The sequence below is a fragment of the Lissotriton vulgaris genome, chromosome 6 (genome assembly GCF_964263255.1).
Source record: "Lissotriton vulgaris chromosome 6, aLisVul1.2, whole genome shotgun sequence".
Lineage (NCBI taxonomy): Eukaryota > Metazoa > Chordata > Amphibia > Caudata > Salamandridae > Lissotriton > Lissotriton vulgaris.
The window spans coordinates 1,165,465,517-1,165,487,511 of NC_141694.1; the positions used below are offsets into that span (position 1 = coordinate 1,165,465,517).

General features: G+C 45.1%; 1 protein-coding gene across 1 annotated transcript in view; it reads right to left on the minus strand.

The window, feature by feature from the left end:
- Positions 1-21,995, minus strand: part of WDR64 (WD repeat domain 64) — a 2,246,160-nt gene that overhangs the window by 563,560 nt on the left and 1,660,605 nt on the right. The window contains exon 24 of the mRNA XM_086925751.1: positions 7,548-7,640. Within this exon, the coding sequence (XP_086781877.1) occupies positions 7,548-7,640 (93 nt within the window). The remainder of the gene's footprint in view (positions 1-7,547; positions 7,641-21,995) is intronic.

Genomic DNA, 21,995 nt, shown 5'->3' on the forward strand with positions numbered 1-21,995 from the left:
GCACCTTTTAAAAGGTGCAACCTAGTGAAAAAAAAGAAAATGTTCTGTATTTGGATGAATTCACTGCCCTTTGGGCAGCCGCAAACTTGCGCTGCCCTGGGAACAGCGTATTCATGTGAAAAAAGGGAGCAGCTGCTTTGAAGTCACTCCATGTTTCGCTGTGCAGGCTGGAATCCGCCTGCACTTTGAAGGGGGATTAGAGATCCCCTTTGAGGTGGGTGCAGTGAGTGACTTCACCCGCCTGCAAGGTGGATGTCTGGGTGGCCTTCCAGAGGGCTGCCATCAGTGAGCCACTTTTAGGTATGACACTGTCAGTGCGCCCCCTGGTAGCTTCTTTGCCTCTGCGTTCATGCCTATATTACAGCACAGGTGCAGAGGCATAGGGATTCCCTCATATGCATGGGGCCACATCCTCATGCAAATGAGGAAACCCCTTCTGATGAAAGCGCTAGCGCTTTATGTACACCAGCGCTATTGGTATTACAAAAGGGGATGCACATGCCTCTGCAACTCTTTCTGTACTACTGAAGTGCCTCAGGGGTACGCAAAGGGGGCCCAAACGCCCATTGCACCCCCGGGCACTACCTTAATACATCTACTGGTAGAAAGTAGGCATTTGGGAAAGACGCATAAGTTACTTACCTTCGGTAACAATATATCTGTAAGAAACAGTAGTTAGTGTCAGATTCCTTACCTTAGAATGCCCCCAGGCGTCAGACTGGATCCGGAAAGTTTTGCGTAGCAGTATCCCTGCGCGTTGGTAGGCGTCGTCTGCGGCTCCGCGTCCGTCGTCGTAGTCGTGGTCGCCGGGATGATGTCGTCGGAGTACTTAGACGCCGCCCTTGCGTGCTGACATCAGTTCTTGTACATAGCTTTCCGCGCCAGGAACGCAGAGCCATGCCAGAGACTGACACTGGTGCCATAAAACTAGGGCCCTCAAAGGAAAATACCTTAACCCTAGATATCGGTCCGCAGAACGGGGAGGATGGGTGGGACAATGAAGGAATATAACACTAACTACTGTTTCTTACAGATATATTGTTACCAAAAGTAAGTAACTTGTGCATCTGAAAGAAACAGGTCAGTGCTAGATTCCTTACCTTAGAATAGATACCCTAGCAATACCAATCCTGATGTTGGGTCTGCGGACCAAGATCACACCAGAAAGTCCTGGAGAACGGAACGGCCGAAAAAGCCATCTCTCCGGACTTGGCTGTCCAGGCAGTAGCGTCTAGCAAAGGTGTGCAGCGAGGCTCACGTAGCTGCCTGACAGATATCCTGCAAGGGGACTCCCCGACCCAGGGCAGTAGTAGCCACCGTGGCCCGAGTGGAATGGGCCCTCAGCCCAACAGGGGGCTCCTTTTTAGCCAAGGAGTAACAGACCTTGATGCACAACACAACCCATCCACCGACAGATGGTCCGTTTGTGCACCGCCCGTCCCTTCTTCGCGCCCACATAACCAACAAAGAGCTGGTCATCCACCCGGAACTGGCATGTGCGATCAAGGTAGAAGGAGAGTGCACGTTTTGGGTCCAGACGGTGGAGCTCCTCTTCCTCTTTCGAGGGATGCGGAGGCGGAAAGAAGGTGGGCAAGGTGATGGACTGCCTGATGTGAATGCCGTAACCACCTTGGGCAGGAAAGAAGGACGAGTCCTCAGAACAACCTTGTCCGGATGGACAGAGAGGAAAGGAGGCTTAGAAGAAAGAGCCTGGAGCTCACTCACTCTCGTAGCAGAGGTGATGGCAACCTGGAATGCAGTCTTAACAGTCAGAAGATGAAGAGGGCAATTGTGAAGTGGCTTGAAAGGAGCACACATCAGATAGGTTAGAACAAGGTTCAAGTCCCACTGAGGCATCACGAAAGGAACAGGAGGATTTACAACAGGGGACTTGAAAAGAGAGGGCTGATCAGGAAGCCTCCAGAAGGCAGAAATGGCAGAGAGGTAGCCCTTAAGAGTGCCCAGAGCAGAGCCCTGCTGGGCAAGAGAAAGAAGGAAGAGGAAACCTCTGAAAGGGGGGCAGAGAGAGGATCCACAGCCTTTGCTGTGCACCATGCCAAAATGTGTTCCACCTACAGGAGTATACCGATTTTGTGGAGGGGCGCCAGGCTGCCAGAATCACATCACAGACTTCAGGAGGCAAGTTAAATGGCCTCATCTGCTGCCGCTCAATCTCCACGCATCGAGGTAGAGGCTGGACAGGTTCGGGTGGAGGACAGTCCCCTGCTGCTGCGACAGAAGGTCCTCCTGAAGAGGCAGACAAATTGGGGATTGACTGACATGCTAAGTAGCTTGTGATACCAGTAGCTTTGTGCCCAGTCTGGAGCCACAAGGATGACTTGGGCCCGGTTTCGCCTGATTTTCTTCAGCACTCTGGGCAGAAGTGGTATAGGGGGAAAGGCGTAAAACAGCCCGAAGCTCCACTCGCGACGAAAAGTGTCGACGAGCGAGCGCTGCCTTGGAAATTCCAACGCGCAGAACTGATGACATTGTGCGTTCTCTTCGGTGGCAAATAGATCTAACCAAGGCTCTCCCCACTGCTGAAAGAGACCTCGCACCACGTCCGAGTTCAGACGCCATTCGTGATCTATCATGCACCGGCGGCTGAGTTCGTCCGCCCTGGCGTTCAGGGAACCTGCCAGGTGTTGAACCACCAGGGTGACGCCCTGGTGTTCCAGCCATGTCAAGAGGCCCTGAGCCTCTTGACAAAGGGTCCACGACCCCACCCCGCCCTGTTTGTTGCAGTACCACATGGCGGTGGTGTTGTCCGTGAACACCTGCACTACACTTTCCTGGACAGAGGGAAGGAATGCTTTCAGTGCAAGTCGGATCGCCCGCAGCTCCAGAAGGTTGATGTGGAGCCGGGAATCCGCCGGAGACCAGAGGCCTCTGATCTCCCTCTCTCCCATGTGGCCTCCCCATCCTAGGAGGGGCACATCTGTCACTACTACGTGCTCCGGTTGGGGAAGGGAGGGAGATCTGCCGCTGACCCAATCGCAGTTAGTGAGCCACCACTGCAACTGTTTTGCAGTGCCCTCCGAGATCCGGACGCAATCAGACAGGTTGCCCTGATGCTGTGCCCACTGAAAGTTCAGGTCCCACTGCAGAGCTCGCATCCGCCTCCGAGCGTGATGCACCAGAAGGATGCAGGAGGCCATCAGCCCCAGGAGCCTCAGGGTCAACCTGACCGAGACTCGGGATAAAGGCTGAAAGACCGGAATCAGAGCCTGAATATCCCAAACCCGCTGTTCGGGGGGAAAAACCCGAAACTGCGCTGAGTTCAGAACCGCTCCGATGAAAAGGAGCTTCTGCGATGGGGACAGGGATGACTTGGGCACGTTGATGGAGAACCCCAGCAAGCGCAGGAGGTCAGCCGTAGTCTGGAGGTGGGAGATGACTGCTTGGGGCGATCCACCTTCAATAACCAGTCATCGAGATAGGGGAAGACTGTTACCCCTAATCTGCGCAGATGAGCTGCGACCACCGCCATCATTTTCGGGAACACCCGTGGGGCTCTGGTAAGGCCAAAGGGGAGCACGGTAAACTGAAAGTGCTCGTGGCCTAACGTGAACCGCAGGTAACGCCGGGGGCCTGCAGGACAGGGATGTGGAAATATGCGTCCTGCAAGTCCAACGCTACCATCCAGTCTTCTGGGTCCAGGGCAGCTAGGACCTGAGCCAAAGTCAGCATCTTGAACTTCTCCTTCCGGAGGAAGCCATTGAAGCTCCTTAGATCCAAAATAGGGCGTAGGCCACCTTTGCCCTTTTTGGGTATCAGAAAGTAGTGGGAATAGCAACCAAGTCCTACTTCTGGCCCAGGAACGCGTTAGACGGCCCCCTTGGCCAAGAGGGCCGTAACTTCCTCCTGCAGAAGTTGCAAGTAATCCCCCGACATGCGGTGGTACTGCGGTGGCATGGCTGGAGGGGTCGCCTTGAAGGGGAGGGAGTAGCCCCTTTGGACGATTTGCAGCACCCACCTGTCCCATGTGATGGAGCGCCAGTGGAGGAGGTGATGGCAAACCCTGCCCCCTACTGGCGTCGAATGGGCCTGAAAACTCAGACGAGGAGTTTTTTGAGGCAGATGCTGCGGGCGGGTGTGGACTGGCCTTGCCTGTGTCCCCCGGCACCGCCACGGCGGTTACCACGTCCGCGTTGAGGTGGGTTCTGAGGCCTGTGGCTAGCTGGACGTGAGGGGACGCCCCTTCCTTGGCCACGAAAGGGACGAAAGGTGGAAGTCTGCTGGCGTTGGCCGAGGCCCAAGGTCTTGGCCGTAGCCCTGGAGTCCTAAAAACGTTCCAGCCCGCTGTCCACCTTGTGGCCAAAAAAGCGACGGCCATCAAAGGGCATGTCCATAAGGGATGCTTGGACATTGCCCGAAAAGTTGGCGGAACTCAGCCAGGCGTGGTGGCGAACCGCCACCGTCGTTGCAATCGCCCTGCCAAGCGAGTCTGTGGTATCCAGCCCACACTGAATGGAATATCGTGCTGCGTCCCTTCCCCGCGAGGGCCTGGGTTAGCTTTGCCTGGACCCCCACCGGGCACTGCAGCAGCACTTCTGCAACCGTATCCCAACAAGAGTGGGAGTAACGGCCCAAAAGGCAGGCGGTGTTGACAGACCACAACCCCAAACTCAGTGAGGAGAACAGCTTCTTACCAAACTGATCGTACCTTTTGGATTCCCGATCTGGAGGGGTGGTCGGGAATGTGGTCTGGGAAGTTGAGGCCTGGATCACCAGGCTCTCAGGGGTGGGGTGAACGGACAGGAAACTGGGTTCGTCCGGAGCCAGACGGTGGCTTTGGGCCACGTTCCGATCCACAGGGAGGGCTGTGGAGGGCTTGGACCATGTGCCCAACAGAACGTCAGTGAGGGCCTCGTTGAACGGCAGGAAAGGCTCCGAGGAGCTTGCCTGAGGTTGGAGTACCTCAATGAGGAGGTTAGTCCTCACGGCTGCGACCGGGAGCTCATGAGCCAAGGCCTTGGCTGGCCGAGTCAACACCATGCTGTATGCAGCCCCCTCCTCCGTAGCCACGGAAGGAGGAGAGACAAAACCAGTGTCGGGCGAGGTGTCCCAACCACTGGCCTCCCCAAGTTTGTCCATACAGTCCTGACTCAAATGGAACTGCAGTGCCAGAGGGTCCTCAGACCCCTCCCAATCCCCCTCGTCCTCAATCTCCTGAAAGTCAGGAAGAAATTATGGAGCCGGATCGTTGGTGAAGGGCTCACCTATCGGTGTCAAAGATGGCGCCGGGCGGCGCCGGTCCAATGCCAGATCCGGACGGGCCAGGAATCAGGGACTACGCCGCCCGAGGACGGCGCCAGGGGCGAAACCCTTGGTGACGGTGGGGCGGGTCGTATGATCGACCGGCATGGACACGGATCCAGGCCTGGATCCTGAGGAGCCCTGCGGTGTCGGGACCGAAGTCGCTGGCCCGCTTGGGCTCCCAATCAATCAATCAGAGTACTTATAAAGCGCGCTACTTACCTGTGAGGGTCCCAAGGCACTGAGGGGAGGGGGGTGCTGCTACTGCTCGAAGAGCAGACGGGTCCGTGGGACCCGAAGGCACCTCGATGGGACCCGATGGAGGGAAACGTGACCGCATGGCCATGAGGAAGAAGCTGATCTCCTCCGGCATCCCGTTCAGCCCAGGGACCGGTGGGTGTGGAGCTGGACGTGGCGCTTGCGGCTCAAGCGGAGCCGCGTGGGCGGTGTCGCCCGAACCCCCGGCCACATCGCATGAGAGTCAGGGGGAGTCAGAAGAGCGTTGTCGCCTCTTTGACTTCTTGTGCCTTGACTTACCTGAGGAGTTCGAACCCGACAAGTGGTGTTGACTCGCTGAGCTATGATGACTCTGGCCCCGCGACCAGTCCCTCAACCTCCTCCTGGACCGGGACCTCGAGTGGCGCGGACCGACTGCCGGATCTCGAGTCGCTTACGGGACCGCTCCCGCCTAGCTTTCGACGTCAAGGCCCTGCAGTCGGGGCACGACTTGTCATCATGGTCGGTCCGAGGCAATAAAGGCACCGACGGTGGGGGTCGTTAACCGACATCAGTCGGTTACAGTCATCACAGGGCTTGAACCCGGGCATCAATACCGGCACCGGAGTCGATAAAGACTCGAAGATCCAAAATAGATCAAAAAAAGTTAGTAAAAAAGTGACTAAGGAGTACTGCTCTTCCCGGATCTGCGCTTGCTGGCGCGGAATAAAGAAGAACTGACGTCAGCACGCCAGGGCGGCGTCTAAGTACTGCGACGACGTCATCCCTGCGTCCACGACGCTGACGACGGACGCAGAGCCGCAGACGACACCTACCGACACGCAGGGGTACTGCTACGCAAAACTTTCCGGATCCAGTCTGACACCTGGGGGTATTCTAAGGTAAGGAATCTAACACTAACCTGTTTCTTTCAGATAATAAGTCTCATATGTGACTGGAAAATGCTGATTTGGATTTGCCTTTGCTTTTCATTTTACAGTTATAATATTTGGAACGATAATATTTAAAGAAACCAAAATGGACAGAGATTGTCAAGACGCATGTGCCATGTACATGCTTGGTGACGTATTAAGATGCATGCATGGCAACACATGCTCATGCATGTAAACACAGCAGCCATTTTGGAACAGTTTAATTCTAATATGGCAGCCATTTGCTTGCATACTTGAGCTTGCGCTGTGTCACATGCGTGCTCATGCATTGTTAAAGTTAGGCAGAATGCATGCCTTGCAATATATGGCAGCCATTTTTGCTTTTTCATTTAACCATTCCACCATTCTAAAAGGGCTACCGAGCTAGAACAGTAAAATAAAAACAAAGTTGTGCGAGGAGCACAAAAAAAAAAAGAATTTCCGTGGCCCGGTAGCACGGAGGAGGGGGCAGAGAGATAGCTGGTCGAGAGTAAGCAGGGTGTTGCAGTTATGCTTAGGAGGAGGGGAGAGTGAAGTAAGACTTAGCATGCTAACCGAGTGCAGAGAGCTGGGGTCCTCCGTCTAAAATATTAAAAAAATAGAATAGAACTTAACACCATCGTGTGTGCGAGCTACTTTTTAAAGTACAACAGTTCAATTTGGCAAAACACTATGGGCTGATACAAACGCTAATTGAAAACTCCTAAAGCCAGTGCTTAAAGTCGGATGAACCACAATAATCAATACCTGATAGGGTCTGCACAAAAAACTCTTTCTGTCTATGCATGTTCCGTTTTCTTTGTTTAATAATGTGTGATGATAAGAGCTCTGTCGCCAGACAGGCCTTAAAAGCTACACAGAAACATGGAGTTGATAGTGCTGTTTTTTGTCAAAAATGCAATTCCACTGATTTCCCTGGTAAATGCTGCTCACTATTTTACAGCTCTCAAAGGTTTGATGACCTTGCAATTCTTATAGCACCTTCACGTTACTGAATTTTCCTCTCCGTTTCTTGTGTTTTGTATTTCCGAAAATATATGATAACTATAATATGAGGATATAACTCCAGTGATTGCCAGCATAATTTAACAAATCGTAATTCAAAATAAGTATAAATGAAAAAAATCTGTATTTTCTTACCTGTCCCCAAATACGCTCAGTGTTCTGTACAAAAACATGACAGCATTGACCTTCTGACTTTTCAGCTCAGTGACCGATGCAGGTGACTGGAATCTGAAATGCAAAGAACAAACCAGTTGCATAATCTATTCACAACTCATTTAATGTTATTAGTTTCATTGACTCTATGTACATGGCAAACAAACTTGTGGTTATGACAGTCAAAATTTAGGTTAATATGTTTCTCGCACAATTTTATTTGAATTAATTAATCCGTGAAGCAGGTTGATTTAGCAATGACTGCTCACATTACCGGTATTGACATTGGGGCGGGCACGTTGTGTATGTGTGAAGGAATGTAGGAGACGCATTCATTTTCTGTAATGTCCGCTAGGTTGGGGCCTGGTGGGAATACAGGCGTTTACATCGCATGTGTTTACAACACATGTGATTAACACGCAGTCGTTACAGCAACTGCACTGTTACATCACAGTACCATTACAACGCAAGTTGTTACAATGACTTGCTGTAGGGGGCGCGCTGGACTTAGGAATAGTATAATTTACTATTCCAACTCTGGTGTGTGCAACAGTAGGGAAGGTGTTGAAATAGTAAATTATAATATTCCTTAGTTTAGAGCGCCCCTTAGAGCAAGTCGCTGTAACAACTTGCGAAGTAAGGGTACTTTGATGTAACAACGTGGTCGCTTTAACGCATGCAATGTGATGGCTGTTTCCCCCTGGTGGGGGTCTGCTAGTGATAGGACTTACAATGTCAGACAGAGAATCCAGATCCCAGAAACCTGCCTGCATGGCTAGTTAAAAGATCAGGAAGGTGTTTCGAAACCCTTGTATTTTTTTTAACATAGTGGATCTTCAAAGAAAGCGGTTGTTCTATTATATATTTCTATTGACATTTGTATTATGATTATAGTTGCTGTCATAATAATAATATTATTATCATTATTATTATTATTATTATTATTATTATTATTATTATTATTATTATTATTATTATTATTATTATTATTATCAATTACATTAATGATCCAGACCTACTGATTTGTGTTTGTATGGTTTTGTGTTGAAGACGCACATCTTTAAAGAACTTCACACCACAATGCATTAAGAGTCTTCAAATCAACTCCCTCTTCTATCACTTGTTGACTTGATACTAATCCTTGACTCTGTACAGCCCTCAGCTGTACTCTGGCTAGAGAAACCACATTTACAACATGGTCATTACCACACATCCATTACAACACATATGCCTTTATCACGCGTCTTTACCATACAGATTTCCACCACGGATATGCCTCGTACACACATTTCTTTACAGCAAAAAGCTAAGTGTTTTGCAGGTAAGTGTATGATATATATGTATGTGTGTGTGCGTGTGTATATATTTATATGTGTGTGTGTGTTTATATATATATATATAAATATGCACTTTCAGTAGGTCATATTGCTGTTAGAAATTACAGCCTCTACATTTATTTGAGGTTGTATATACTGGATAAATACACAAATCTAGGCAGCCCATGCTCCGTGCAATTGAATCTTAAACCAGTGAGTAGATATTACCAATTCATAGAAATATCCTAGAATTCCTATTAGAGGTTTATATGAATATTGGGGAAAAGATACTATCAGGATTATGTTCAACTATTCTGTATTAGAACAAGTAAATGTTAGATTATCTGCTCTAGCCATACATAAACATAGCTTTACATTATGTATCAGTTGTTACTCAGCACAAAACACTGTAGATACCATTTTATATAACAAGATAAATGAATGTTTCTTCTACACATAGCTAGCTGGCATTCCACACAGCGAGGCCCATCTGTGGGCTTGAAAAGTTACCAACTGAACATTAACGCGACGTGAGGCACTACAAGTCCCTTTAAGTCCCATCTAGGGCGTGCATCTAAGCAAGAAGGGGTGTGGTGCCTCAAGCGCTCCTTCATAACTGCAAAAGCCTCGGAAGGGAAGTGGGGACACTTCGAAACGCGTCAGGCATCCAGGGCAGTTTGAACAGTCAAAGGATATTGTTGTGCTGAGGCCTTCTTACCATTCAAGGCTCCTTGTGTGCAGCTGAGGTCCGGGTGCTCCTTTGTACGTTGGGTACCTCGGAACTGGAATATTTACGTGGCGGCCCATGCCGCTGAAGGAGCACCACCCTGAAAGAACCGGGGGCCCTGCAGTCTTGACTACGGGCCGAGAACATGGGACAGCAGCATATGGATAATGCACGCATTCCGCACAGCGAGGCCCATCTGTGGGCTTGAAAAGTTACCAACTGAACATTAGCGCGAGGTGAGGCACTACAAGTCCCATAAGTCCCATCTAGGGCGTGCATCTAAGCAAGAAGGGGTGTGGTGCCTCAAGCGCTCCTTCATAACTGCCAAAGCCTCTGAAGAGAAGTGGGGACACTTCGAAACGCGTCAGGCATCCAGGGCAGTTTGAACAGTCAAAGGATATTGTTGTGCTGGAGGCGTGCTTACCATTCAAGGCTCCTTGTGTGCAGCTGAGGTCCGGGTGCTCCTTTGTACGTTGGGTACCTCGGAGCTGGAATATATATATAAATATGCACTTTCAGTAGGTCATATTGCTGTTAAAAATTACAGCCTCTACATTTATTCGAGGTTGTATATACTGGATAAATAAACAAATCTAGGCAGCCCATGCTCCGTGCAATTGAATCTTAAACCCGTGAGTAGATATTACCAATTCATAGAAATATCCTAGAATTCCTATTAGAGGTTTATATGAATATTGTGGAAAAGATACTATCAGGATTATGTTCAACTATTCCGTATTAGAACGAGTAAATGTTACATTATCTGCTCTAGCCATACATAAACACAGCTTTACATTATGTATCAGTTGTTACTCAGCACAAAGCACTGTAGATACCATTTTATATAACAAGATAAATGAATGTTTCTTCTACACATAGCTAGCTGGCATTAAATTTGCACAGGGAGCTGCGTATATGCACAGTAAATTGTATATTTTTAAATTTTTCCGGTACCTCAAAATTTTTTAGGTTTATTTTAAAACGTATTTATGAATTTGTTTACATTTTAGACATCCATTTATCAGCAACTTTTAGCTTGTATATGACATTGTTGTCTGTAGTATTTTAGATCGTAGAGGAAGTCTTTTGTTTATCTTCACTAGTGTCACATGATATCAACATGGAGTAAGGTGTATAAAAACATTGACTAACTTTGAGTTCGTCATGTGATCAAGCCCAGCCATTGGGCGAAACGCGTCATCAGCCATGTTCTGCACCAGCAAAATGAAATAAAGAATCAGCACCTAACAGGAGTCTGTGTCTCGTCTGTTTGAGAGCAGCAGCGGGAGCCTTGATGCAATTCATATATAAATATAAATATAAATATAGGTTTATATATACATTTATATATATAAAAAAAAACAAAAGTTACCTGGACATTGTAGTTAGGCTCAGATTTCACTCGCACAAAACCATAGAAATTCAGCAGTTATAGATACCTGAACTAACTATAACTTACGCGCCTCAATGTACAGCTTATGAAATTACATCACTCATGACATGGTCGACTGAGCCTCAAGGCCCCACTGTGCTAGTCAGCTTCCAGCCTCCTGTGGGAGCCGACAATACTGCTGCAAGGATGGAACAGCTGTAAAGGCAGCTTCCGCCATGCAGGAGCAACAGTTTCATCTCTTTTCCTGTCCGCAGGTCTGCAGGTTGGAACACTTTGACAGCTCCTGCCCGCAGGAAGAAGATGTTTGCTTTTGCTTGGCGGGACAGCACCCCAGGACATAGCAGGAGACGGCCCTGGGGAGTGGTGATCCCCAGGGCCATGTATGGCTCTAGGAGGGGGGCTCCTTCTATATGCATGAGCCACACCGGGTCCCCTGGGTGGTGGTGGTCCCCCCTCATTCTTAACAAAAAAGAATGCCATCTCTTCATATTACCATAAGTGCCAGGAAGGTGGTAGTCCCTGGGGCCCGGGGGTATGCGTGGCCTTGCCCATTTTTTTAATTAAAGGTCCGGGGAGTTGGTTAGCCTAGAGGTTCCTAGGGACCCCCAATTGTGGTATTTAGTCCTGGGGAGGTAGTGGTCCCCGAGCTTGTGGGGGTCCGCAGAGACCCCTATCAATGTTTGTTTAGCCTTAGGGAGATGGTGGACCCTAGGGCTCATAGACACTCAGGCGGGGGCACATTTTTGCCAACCTCCTTTTTTTTTACAAAATGCTCTCAGAACCTGGCCCACCTATGGGACCTTTAGAAAACAAGCATGGGAGCCCATGCTTAGTTTTTTTTTGCCTGCAAATGTAGCAAATTCACTGCAAAGTTTAAATAAAACAATTTTCTCTTGCGCAACCTGGCTTGGGGGTCAGGGAATTACAACCCTGCACCCTTTTTCTTTGTTTTTCAAATTGTTTGGGGGACTTGGCTGAAGACAAGTCCCAATATGGCTCCCAAAACTTCCTGGTTGAAGTGTTGACAGCCAATCAGAGCTTGTTCTTATTTGCGAATTAGCCGCAAATATACAAATTTGGATTTCCTTAAATTTCTCAACAACTACTGAGTGGATTTACATCAAATAATAAAAGTGTAATCTGCAAACTGAGAGCTACCTTTCTGCCAAATTTGGTGTAATTCCATCTAATTTTTCAGGCTACAGGCGTGTCTAAAGCTCCTATGGGAATTAGCATGGAAACTCACTTTTTTGGGCCCCCTTTCTCTCAGCCCCTGATTGAAGGATCACAGCAAAACTTTTCGTGCCCAACAAGAATCACCGGTGCACTATTTTTGGAAAAGTTTGTGAAGATTTGTCAATTTGTGCCAAAGATATAGGCATGTCAAAAAATGCTTTACCTACTGACATATGGTCTTAATTGTACCTATCTACTGGCAACCGCGTGTAGGCCTTAAATATATCTATTACCTACTGGAGGTCACCAGTAGGTAGTTATAGATACAACCTAGTTTTCATGTGAAAAGCATTTGTTTGTTTTTCCAGTAACTTTGACGCCGTTTGACAAATCTTCACAACATTTTCAAAAAGAACCATATGCTCACCTCAGCTGCCGACATTTCAGGGTGATTTGTCGAGTGGGGAGCAGAGAAAAACGTGGAGCTTAAAATCACATTTTCCTAATGTCTGTTCCCATAGGACCTTTAGACACGGCTACAGCCCAGACTGCTGAACTGAAATACATCAAAATTTGTCAGGAAGGTACGTGTTGATTCAGGAATCCGCCTTTTTGTGATTTGGGGTAAATCTGTTCAGTAGTTGCTGGGAAAAATAAAACCAGTTGTATATTTAGAGATGTGGTGAATCCGCGACATTCCGGTTCTTGTGCAGAGATCTGATGGATTGCCAACACTTCAAACAAGGAAGTGTTGGCAGCCATCTTGTAACTCGGTTAAACCGAGTCACAAGAAAACATTTTAAAAAATGAAAAAGGGCCAGGATAGAAACACCCCCGGGCCAAAAAAGCATTACAAAATAAAATTAGGCGAGTAGATCCGCAACTACTGCAGAAATTCAAAAAGAAACAAAGCACAGGCTTTCAAGCTTTGTTTAATATAGGCATCTGGGTGGGTAAGGCCCTGGTGGTATCTTTTTCTATTTATGCAGAGGTAGCCCTCATGGCAACCCTTGTGCTCACCACCTCCCCAGCACTAATGTGACCACCACCTCCCCAGCACTAATGTATCAATGATGTGGGTGGCCCATGAGCCCCCCACAGCCCTGGGGACTGCCAACTCCCCTGGGCTAAACATAATAGTAATTTGGGAGGCCTCCTGCCCCTCCCACTTCCCCAAGGACCACCACCACCCCTGGTACACTGTTTTTTTAAAGAAATGCTGGGTAGCCCCTTTGGCCTCCCCGGCTGCCCTGGGGACAGCCCCCTCTCTGGTGCACATACATTATTGAAAAAAAATAAAACCGATGGTGGCCTCTCCATCAGCTCCCTGGAACGCTGCCTTCCCTGCAGCTCCAGGAACCACCACCTCCCGGTGAACAAAAACAATAATGTGAGAGGGCCTTTGTGGACTACTGGACCTGGGGACCACCACCTCCCTGGGGTTAAAGCAAAGAAAGGAGTTGGCGGGCTGCCCCCCTTGTGGAGCCCTGAATGGCCCTGGGAACTGCCATCCCCCAGGTCCAGCTCCAGCAATGTCCTGGGGTGCCCACTCATGGGAAATTACAGTTTGCTATGGCATAACAGGAGCACTGCTCCCACCAAGCCATAGCAAAACTGCTCTGTTTTCAGCAAGGGAAAGCAGAAATTGCTCTTGCTTGCTGAAAGCAGAGCATGTCTGTTCCCCTGTCTGCAGTAAAGCGAGCAGGGAAACAGACATTGCTTTGAGATCCAGGAAGCTGCATGTTAGCAGTTCCCTCAGTCTCAAAGCAATGCCGGCTCCCTCAGGAGGCAGGGAGTCGGCAGGGGCAGCAGGGGCCTTGAGGCTCCCCTGTGATCCCCAATGTGTTTAATGTGGGTGCCCAGGGCGTGACTAGGGCATCCACACTATAGGCCGGGCCCTGGTGCATGGGGTACCTGTGGCCAAAATCAGTCATCTCCCGTGCTTAAACAAATAAATGAAAAAAATGGGGCAGGCCCGGGAGGATGGGGACTCTGGGGCAGAAGAGGGATGCTCAGCCCCCCCTCTGTTTAAAAAAAATATTTTATAAGAAAAGAAATGTCCGGACCCTGGGGGATAGGGTCCTCGTGACTGAAAATGGCCCAAGGAATAGGGGCCAAGCAACATACCTTCCTTTATTCAAAAATTATAAAATAATCAAGAAAGAAATGCTGAGCCCTGGGGCATGGGTCCCCAGGGCCGAAATAGGCCCAGGAAGGGGCCCTCATTCCTAAATATAGAAGAAAATAAGCCAGCAACTCACCGGAGGCCCGTCCACTTTCTCCACCACTCTGCAAATGCATGTTCTGGCACGCTGCTGGTTGGGGGATGAAGTGCCCTTGGCTTCTGAGGGTTCTTAGGGGCCAACAAGTCCTCCTGTTACCTCCAGGATGCCCCACACAGTGGGTTGCTGAGAGGGGGTCAGAGGCCATGCTTTCATGTAGTAGGGCCTGTCCGGGAAGTCGTGGTCCCAGCGGCTGAGAATGGCCGAGTAGGGGGCCAGCCCACTTCCATTTACTAAATATAATTTTACCCCCAGGAGTAGTGTTCCCCAGGGCTGGGGTCAGTGTGGCCCCCTCCATTTTAATCTTAGGAGTCCCCACTCACTAATTTATACAGATACTAACAGATACTCACTCACCTAACCAGTCACTGACACACATACACAAGCATACATACAGTCACTCTAAAAATCCCTCACACACACATAGTCACTTATATACTCCAACAGTCACCTATAATGCCTTTCACATATGCAGTTACTCACCAATATATATATATATATATATATATATATATATATATATATATATATATATATATATATATATATATATATATATTACCTACTGGCAGTCGCCAGTAGGTAGTTATAGTTAGGATTTTTTTCAATGTTAAATCTCAAAATTCGATTTGGAATAACTTTGGCACCGGTTGACGAATCTGCCTGAAAATTTCCTGAAAATGGCCTCGTCGAGCTCCGGTCCTTCCTTGAAAGTTTGGGGGGGATTCGTCAAGCGGGGGCCGAGATAAAAGGGGGGTCCCAAAACGCGTTTTCCCCATGTTAATTTCCATAGGGCGGTCGATTTCACTTTTAGCCGGAACGGCTGAATGGATTTCCACCAAACTTGGCAAAATTGTAGGGACTGGTAGCCCGATGTGCCTTTGCTATGTCTCAAGATATGTGCTCCAGTGGATTTTGAGTAATTTAGGTTCAAAAAAATATATATATCTATAGGCGCTCTCCGGTGCGCGCACCGGAGAGCGCTCCAGGCGCGCCAAGCGACTTGCGCGCAGGAAGCTGATTGGCTCTCAGTTGTCTGTAAACATTCTAAACAGTCCGGCAGATGGCAGTCCGGAGCGGCTGCCATCTTGTGTTTCGGTAGGATCGAGACACGAGAGGTGGCCAAAACAAAGGGGGAAATGACCATAAGGGGGCAGAGTAGATACCCCCTGTACCCCTAGGTTTGATGTGGGGGCCATTAAAGGGCCCCGCGGGGTCTCACCTTTTTTTTTTTTTTTTTCGATTTTCGATTTTCGCTGGGGAAGCGCCTGGTACGCGCACCGGGGAGCGTATCGAGGAGGGTACTATGTAAAAATAATGACTTTAAAAAATTGTATGTTTATGTTTTTTTTTATTTTTTTATTTTATGTAAGTACCAACATGTAGGTACTAATGAAGAGACTTAAATTTAATGTTCACCATTTTCTTTGTAGACATCTTGCATGTTGTTATTGTATTTTTTGTGGTATATGGAATTCATAACATAGTCTGTCTGGAAAGGAGAAACAGATCTTTTAAGCACTCCCTGAGAATTTCTAGGGAATCATGAGTAGTCTATCCTGCTCCCTTATGAAAATGAGGTGTAAAATATTCATAGGAGATAATATAGTGGGAGAAAGGTAGTAACTATGAGTAAACTTACTATGTAACAGAAAAATAGTTGAAGAGTATACTATAAGTCTCACTTTATATTTTAAACATTTTTGGTAATACTTTATGAATTACATATAAAAATGAATATTGTCTGAAACAATTTGAAATTATTAAATATAAATGTATTCCTCTGATTCTTTTTCATAATTTAATAAAATTTCTAACATAATATTGTCCGGAATTTCCTCATAATTATAAGTACATGATTCCATTTCTTCCAAACATTCTATTAACTGTTCATCCAAAGAGTCATCCATGAAATCTAGTTCATCTTTTTGGTCTTCTTGTTTTTCCACCTTTATTTTGATAGAAGTAACATTTCCTTGATTTTCTCCTTCCATTTTCTTTCTGAAAATTGTATACAAATTAACTATATTAGTAGAGTTAGGGTACTGAAGCCTAACTCAATCCATAACTATTACAGAGAAGTCTATCTCTATCTATAATTTTTACAGAGGGATAGTATATAACTAACAGAATATTTTTTTCTGAAATTAACTTAAAGTGTACAATATACTTCCATAATAACAATTTACCTTGGAGAAATCAGGTGAAGTTGTCAGTGTAATTTGTTCTCAAATGTACTTCTGGAAGCAGTAGTCAAAATGGCTGTGTTTCCCTCTCTTCTTTTATATATATTCTTGTACTTAACCAATGAAACGTGAGGAAATAGTCGTAGAAAATGAAAGAAAGTTTTTAATTGGTTGTAAATTCTAACATTTCATATGTGTTTTTGTCATGTAATTTACCTCAGGATATTTAGTCAGGCCTACAGCATAATTTTCTCAATGGAATTCCTTCAAATTTGGGTAAATGGTAGGGACTGCTATGTAGTAGGGCCTATTCTATATTTGATGAAAGTGTCTCTAGTGGTTTTTTTGTAAATTGCTTTCCCACCTTTTTTTATCGAGCGCTTACTGGTGCGCGCTCCTTTACGCGCACTGGCAGCGTTACGGGAGTCCTCCATTTTGTGTTTCGGTACAATCGAGACACAAGATGGAGGGTAAACAATGTTCGGTATGGGTAGAAGGGGGCACGGTGGAGACTCTTTGACCATCTAGGTTTTCTGAGGGGGGCTTAGGAGGCCTATAAAGGTTAAAAAAAAAAATAATCTTTCATTTTCCACGGGGGAAGCGCCTGGTACGCGCACCTTTAAGCGTACCGGAAAGCGTACTTTGGTGAAAAATAGTGCAAAAAGTTAGAAAAAGATAAACGTTTTGAATGATCAGAGGTAGGGTAGCTCTGAAAAGAGCTTTTGGGTTTTGTGGTTGATTTAGGTACCTACAAGTAGGTTCCAATGCACATTCTTAAATTCAGGAGGAATATTCTATTCCCTTCATCTGAGAAGTGCACACCATCTCCTCTGTAGATGTCTTGCATGTTGTAACGCAAGTTATTATTGTATATTGAACCCATTCCATAGTCTCTCATGTAAGCAGAAACAGATTTATTCACATGTTTCCGTGCTTTCTCAAATTGTGGACAAAATTGGTTGGACCAGTTCCATTTCTGTCTTTGGCATATATTAGAAAATACCAAGGCAGTTTGTGGAAAGGGTGTCATTAATTGATCAAAGGTGTCCTTTAAAAGCATTTCCAGACCAACCCCAGTCATAGTGCCTAAATCATTTCCTCCACAGTGTACTATTAAGAGGTCAGGTTTTGGCAAATGCATAAAGGTTTTCACCAATGGTATCAATTGGTGACATTTTAATCCTCTCTGGCCAATCCACTTGATTTCCACATTTGATAAATCAAGGTTGTGAAAATGTCTGCTATCTGCATACCTTTGAGCCCAGTGGATGTAGCTGTGTCCAAGGATCCAGACAGAAAACATGATGAGAGATGGTTCTGATGCAGTCAGATGATGTGTGGGAATGAAATGGCAGTTGGAACAGTAGGAGTTTACAAAAAAATAATTGTGGAGTTTCACTGCTTTTGAATCAGAAGCAATGATTGGTGGATTCAGATAGTTGAAAACTTAAAGTTAGGGTGCATGGTTGTGTTGTGTTAAAGAAGCAATTTGAATGGTTAAAAAAAAGTCACTAAAAGCTAAAATACTCTGGATAGGCTGGTGTATTGAGAGGTCAAACAGCCTTGCTGAGTTAATTTGCAACATTGTACAATAAACTTTTGAACCTGAGAGTTCAGTTAGGAGGGAGTTGCTATGGAAACAGATAGAAAGATCTGAGAGGGGGAAGGGTGTTGGTTTCAAAATAGTGAGGGAAAACTTTTGATTGGTTGAATTAAGGCATATGTGTACAAAGTTAGAGATTTTCTATGCCAGTCTGTGGTTTCAGTGTATTGAGTGCACACTTTTTGCTCTGTTAAAGAGAAATTGGTGTGTGTGTCTGACACTGTTTTCAATCTTCCAAAGCTTTTGTAAAGGTAAGTAATGATTTATTTAATTTACATAGAGACTTGTTTGCTCTATGGAGAATATTTATAAGCAGATAGTTATGTTTTAGAAGTCAAATGGTATGCTAGTATATAAGTTCTGTGTTGTGTTTCTTATATGTTATTGAAAAATCAATTTTTGGGTGTAATTGATTGGTATTTGCATTTGGCCCTTTTTTATGATTGCCTTGTGCAGCTGATGCATCACTTTAAACATGGGTAATAAGTGATGCACTGGTGGCGCAAGGCCTTCATAAATAAGGCTCTGACTTTGTTTGCTGTTGATTTGATTTTGGATTTTTGATAATGCTTGATATCAACATTTGAAAGATAAAGGATTTGTTTTTGGGGAAACAGTGATGTTTCAAAAGTGATATTCTGTGCTTGTACATAGGTTGTGCGCAGTAATTTTTAAATGTTATTCAAAAATCGATTTTGGGGTGCAATTGATTGGTATTTGCATTTGGCCCTTTTTTATGATTGCCTTGTGCAGCTGATGCATCACTTTAAACATGGGTAATAAGTGACTCACTGGTGGCGCAAGGCTTTTATAAATAAGGCCCTGACTTTGTTTGCTGATATTGAGTGGTTGTACATAGGTTCTGCGCAGTGTTTCTTACATGTTATTCAAAAATCGATTTTTGGGTGCAATTGATTGGTATTTGCTTTTGGCCCTTTTTTATGATTGCCTTGTGCAACTGGTGCATCACTTTAAACATGGGTAATAAGTGACGCACTGGTGGTGCAAGGCCTTCATAAATAAGGCTCTGACTTTGTTTGCTGATATTGAGTGGTTGTAGATAGGTTCTCCGCAGTGATTCTTACATGTTATTTAAAAATCGATTTTTGGGTGCAATTGATTGGAATTTGCATTTGGCCCTTTTTTATGATTGCCTTGTGCAGCTGATGAATCACTTTAAACATGGGTAATAAGTGACGCACTGGTGGCGCAAGGCCTTTATAAATAAGGCCCTGACTTTGTTTGCTCATATTGAGTGGTTGTAGATAGGTTCTGCGCAGTGTTTCTTACATGTTATTCAAAAATCGATTTTTGGGTGCAATTGATTGGTATTTGCATTTGGCCCTTTTTTATGATTGCCTTGTGCAGCTGATGCATCACTTTAAACATGGGTAATAAGTGACGCACTGGTGGCGCAAGGCCTTTATAAATAAGGCCCTGACTTTGTTTGCTAATATTGAGTGGTTGTAGATAGGTTCTGTGCAGTGTTTCTTTCATGTTATTCAAAAATCGATTTTTGGGTGCAATTGATTGGTATTTGCATTTGGCCCTTTTTTATGATTGCCTTGTGCTACTGGTGCATCATTTTATATATGGGTAATAAGTAACGCACTGGTGGCGCAAGGCCTTTATAAATTAGGCCCTGACTTTGTTTGCTGATATTGAGTGGTTGTACATAGGTTCTACACAGTGTTTCTTTCATGTTATTCAAAAATCGATTTTTGGGTGCAATTGATTGGTATTTGCATTTGGCCCTTTTTTATGATTGCCTTGTGCAGCTGATGCATCACTTTAAACATGGGTAATAAGTGACGCACTGGTGGCGCAAGGCCTTTATAAATAAGGCCCTGACTTTGTTTGCTGATATTGAGTGGTTGTACATAGGTTCTGCGCAGTGATTCTTACATGTTATTCAAAAATCGATTTTTGGGTGCAATTGATTGGTATTTGCTTTTGGCCCTTTTTTATGATTGCCTTGTGCTACTGGTGCATCATTTTATATATGGGTAATAAGTGACGCACTGGTGGCGCAAGGCCTTTATAAATTAGGCCCTGACTTTGTTTGCTGATATTGAGTGGTTGTACATAGGTTCTACGCAGTGTTTCTTTCATGTTATTCAAAAATCGATTTTTGGGTGCAATAGATTGGTATTTGCATTTGGCCCTTTTTTATGATTGCCTTGTGCAACTGGTGCATCATTTTATACATGGGTAATAAGTGACGCACTGGTGGCGCAAGGCCTTTATAAATAAGGCCCTGACTTTGTTTGCTGATATTGAGTGGTTGTACATTGGTTCTGCGCAGTGATTCTTACATGTTATTCAAAAATCGATTTTTGGGTGCAATTGATTGGAATTTGCATTTGGCCCTTTTTTATGATTGCCTTGTGCAGCTGATGCATCACTTTAAACATGGGTAATAAGTGACGCACTGGTGGCGCAAGGCCTTTATAAATAAGGCCCTGACTTTGTTTGCTGATATTGAGTGGTTGTAGATAGGTTCTGCGCAGTGTTTCTTTCATGTTATTCAAAAATCGATTTTTGGGTGCAATTGATTGGTATTTGCATTTGGCCCTTTTTTATGATTGCCTTGTGCAGCTGATGCATCACTTTAAACATGGGTAATAAGTGACGCACTGGTGGCGCAAGGCCTTTATAAATAAGGCCCTGACTTTGTTTGCTGATATTGAGTGGTTGTATATAGGTTCTGCGCAGTGATTTTTACATGTTATTCAAAAATCAATTTTTGGGTGCAATTGATTGGAATTTGCATTTGGCCCTTTTTTATGATTGCCTTGTGCAGCTGATGCATCACTTTAAACATGGGTAATAAGTGACGCACTGGTGGCGCAAGGCCTTTAAAAATAAGGCTTGACTTTGTTTGCTGATATTGAGTGGTTGTACATAGGTTCTGCGCATTGATTCTTACATGTTATTCAAAAATCGATTTTTGGGTGCAATTGATTGGTATTTGCATTTGGCCCTTTTTTATGATTGCTTTGTGCAGCTGATGCATCACTTTAAACATGGGTAATAAGTGACGCACTGGTGGCGCAAGGCCTTTATAAATAAGGCCCTGAATTGCTATTGTATAAACTTAAATATGTTGCAATTTATTGTTTATATTGTTTGCTTTTTAACATTACTTTGTTGTTTACTAATTGTGGTCTTTCATGTGTTTTTTTAACAGAATAACAGATTCAAATCAACTTCTGAAAAGCAAGCAAAAATGCCTTCAAGGCAAAGAATTATCAAAAATACCATACGGAAAAGGAGAACATCAACAACAGAGTTTATGGAATCCTCTTCAACAACTACTTCAAAAAACACCAGAAAAGTTTCTGGTAAGCCAATTAAGTCTTTTCTTCGCAACATATGTCGTAGAAAAAAAAATGATATTGCTAATGTGAATATACAGAAAAAGTCAACAAATCTAAAAAGGAAGGAGAGGCCCACAAAAAATGTCTCGATTGGAGCAGGAGAGAAGAGAATGGATAGCAATAGAAGGGTAAATCTTTTTAGGGACATTCGTAGGCGAATGTTTCGCAATAGGGTAGTTTTAAATTTGCTAAAAAATGATAGGAAAAGTAAACTGAGAGCTGCTTTTTACAAGAAAAAGAAAAGTGTAGAAAAGATTGTTGATCAGGCTTTTGAAGTTAAGAAAAAATTATTTATTTTAATAATCAATAGAATTAGGATACTTAATAAGGCCATTGATGTTTTCAAATCGAACAGTAGATGGAAAAG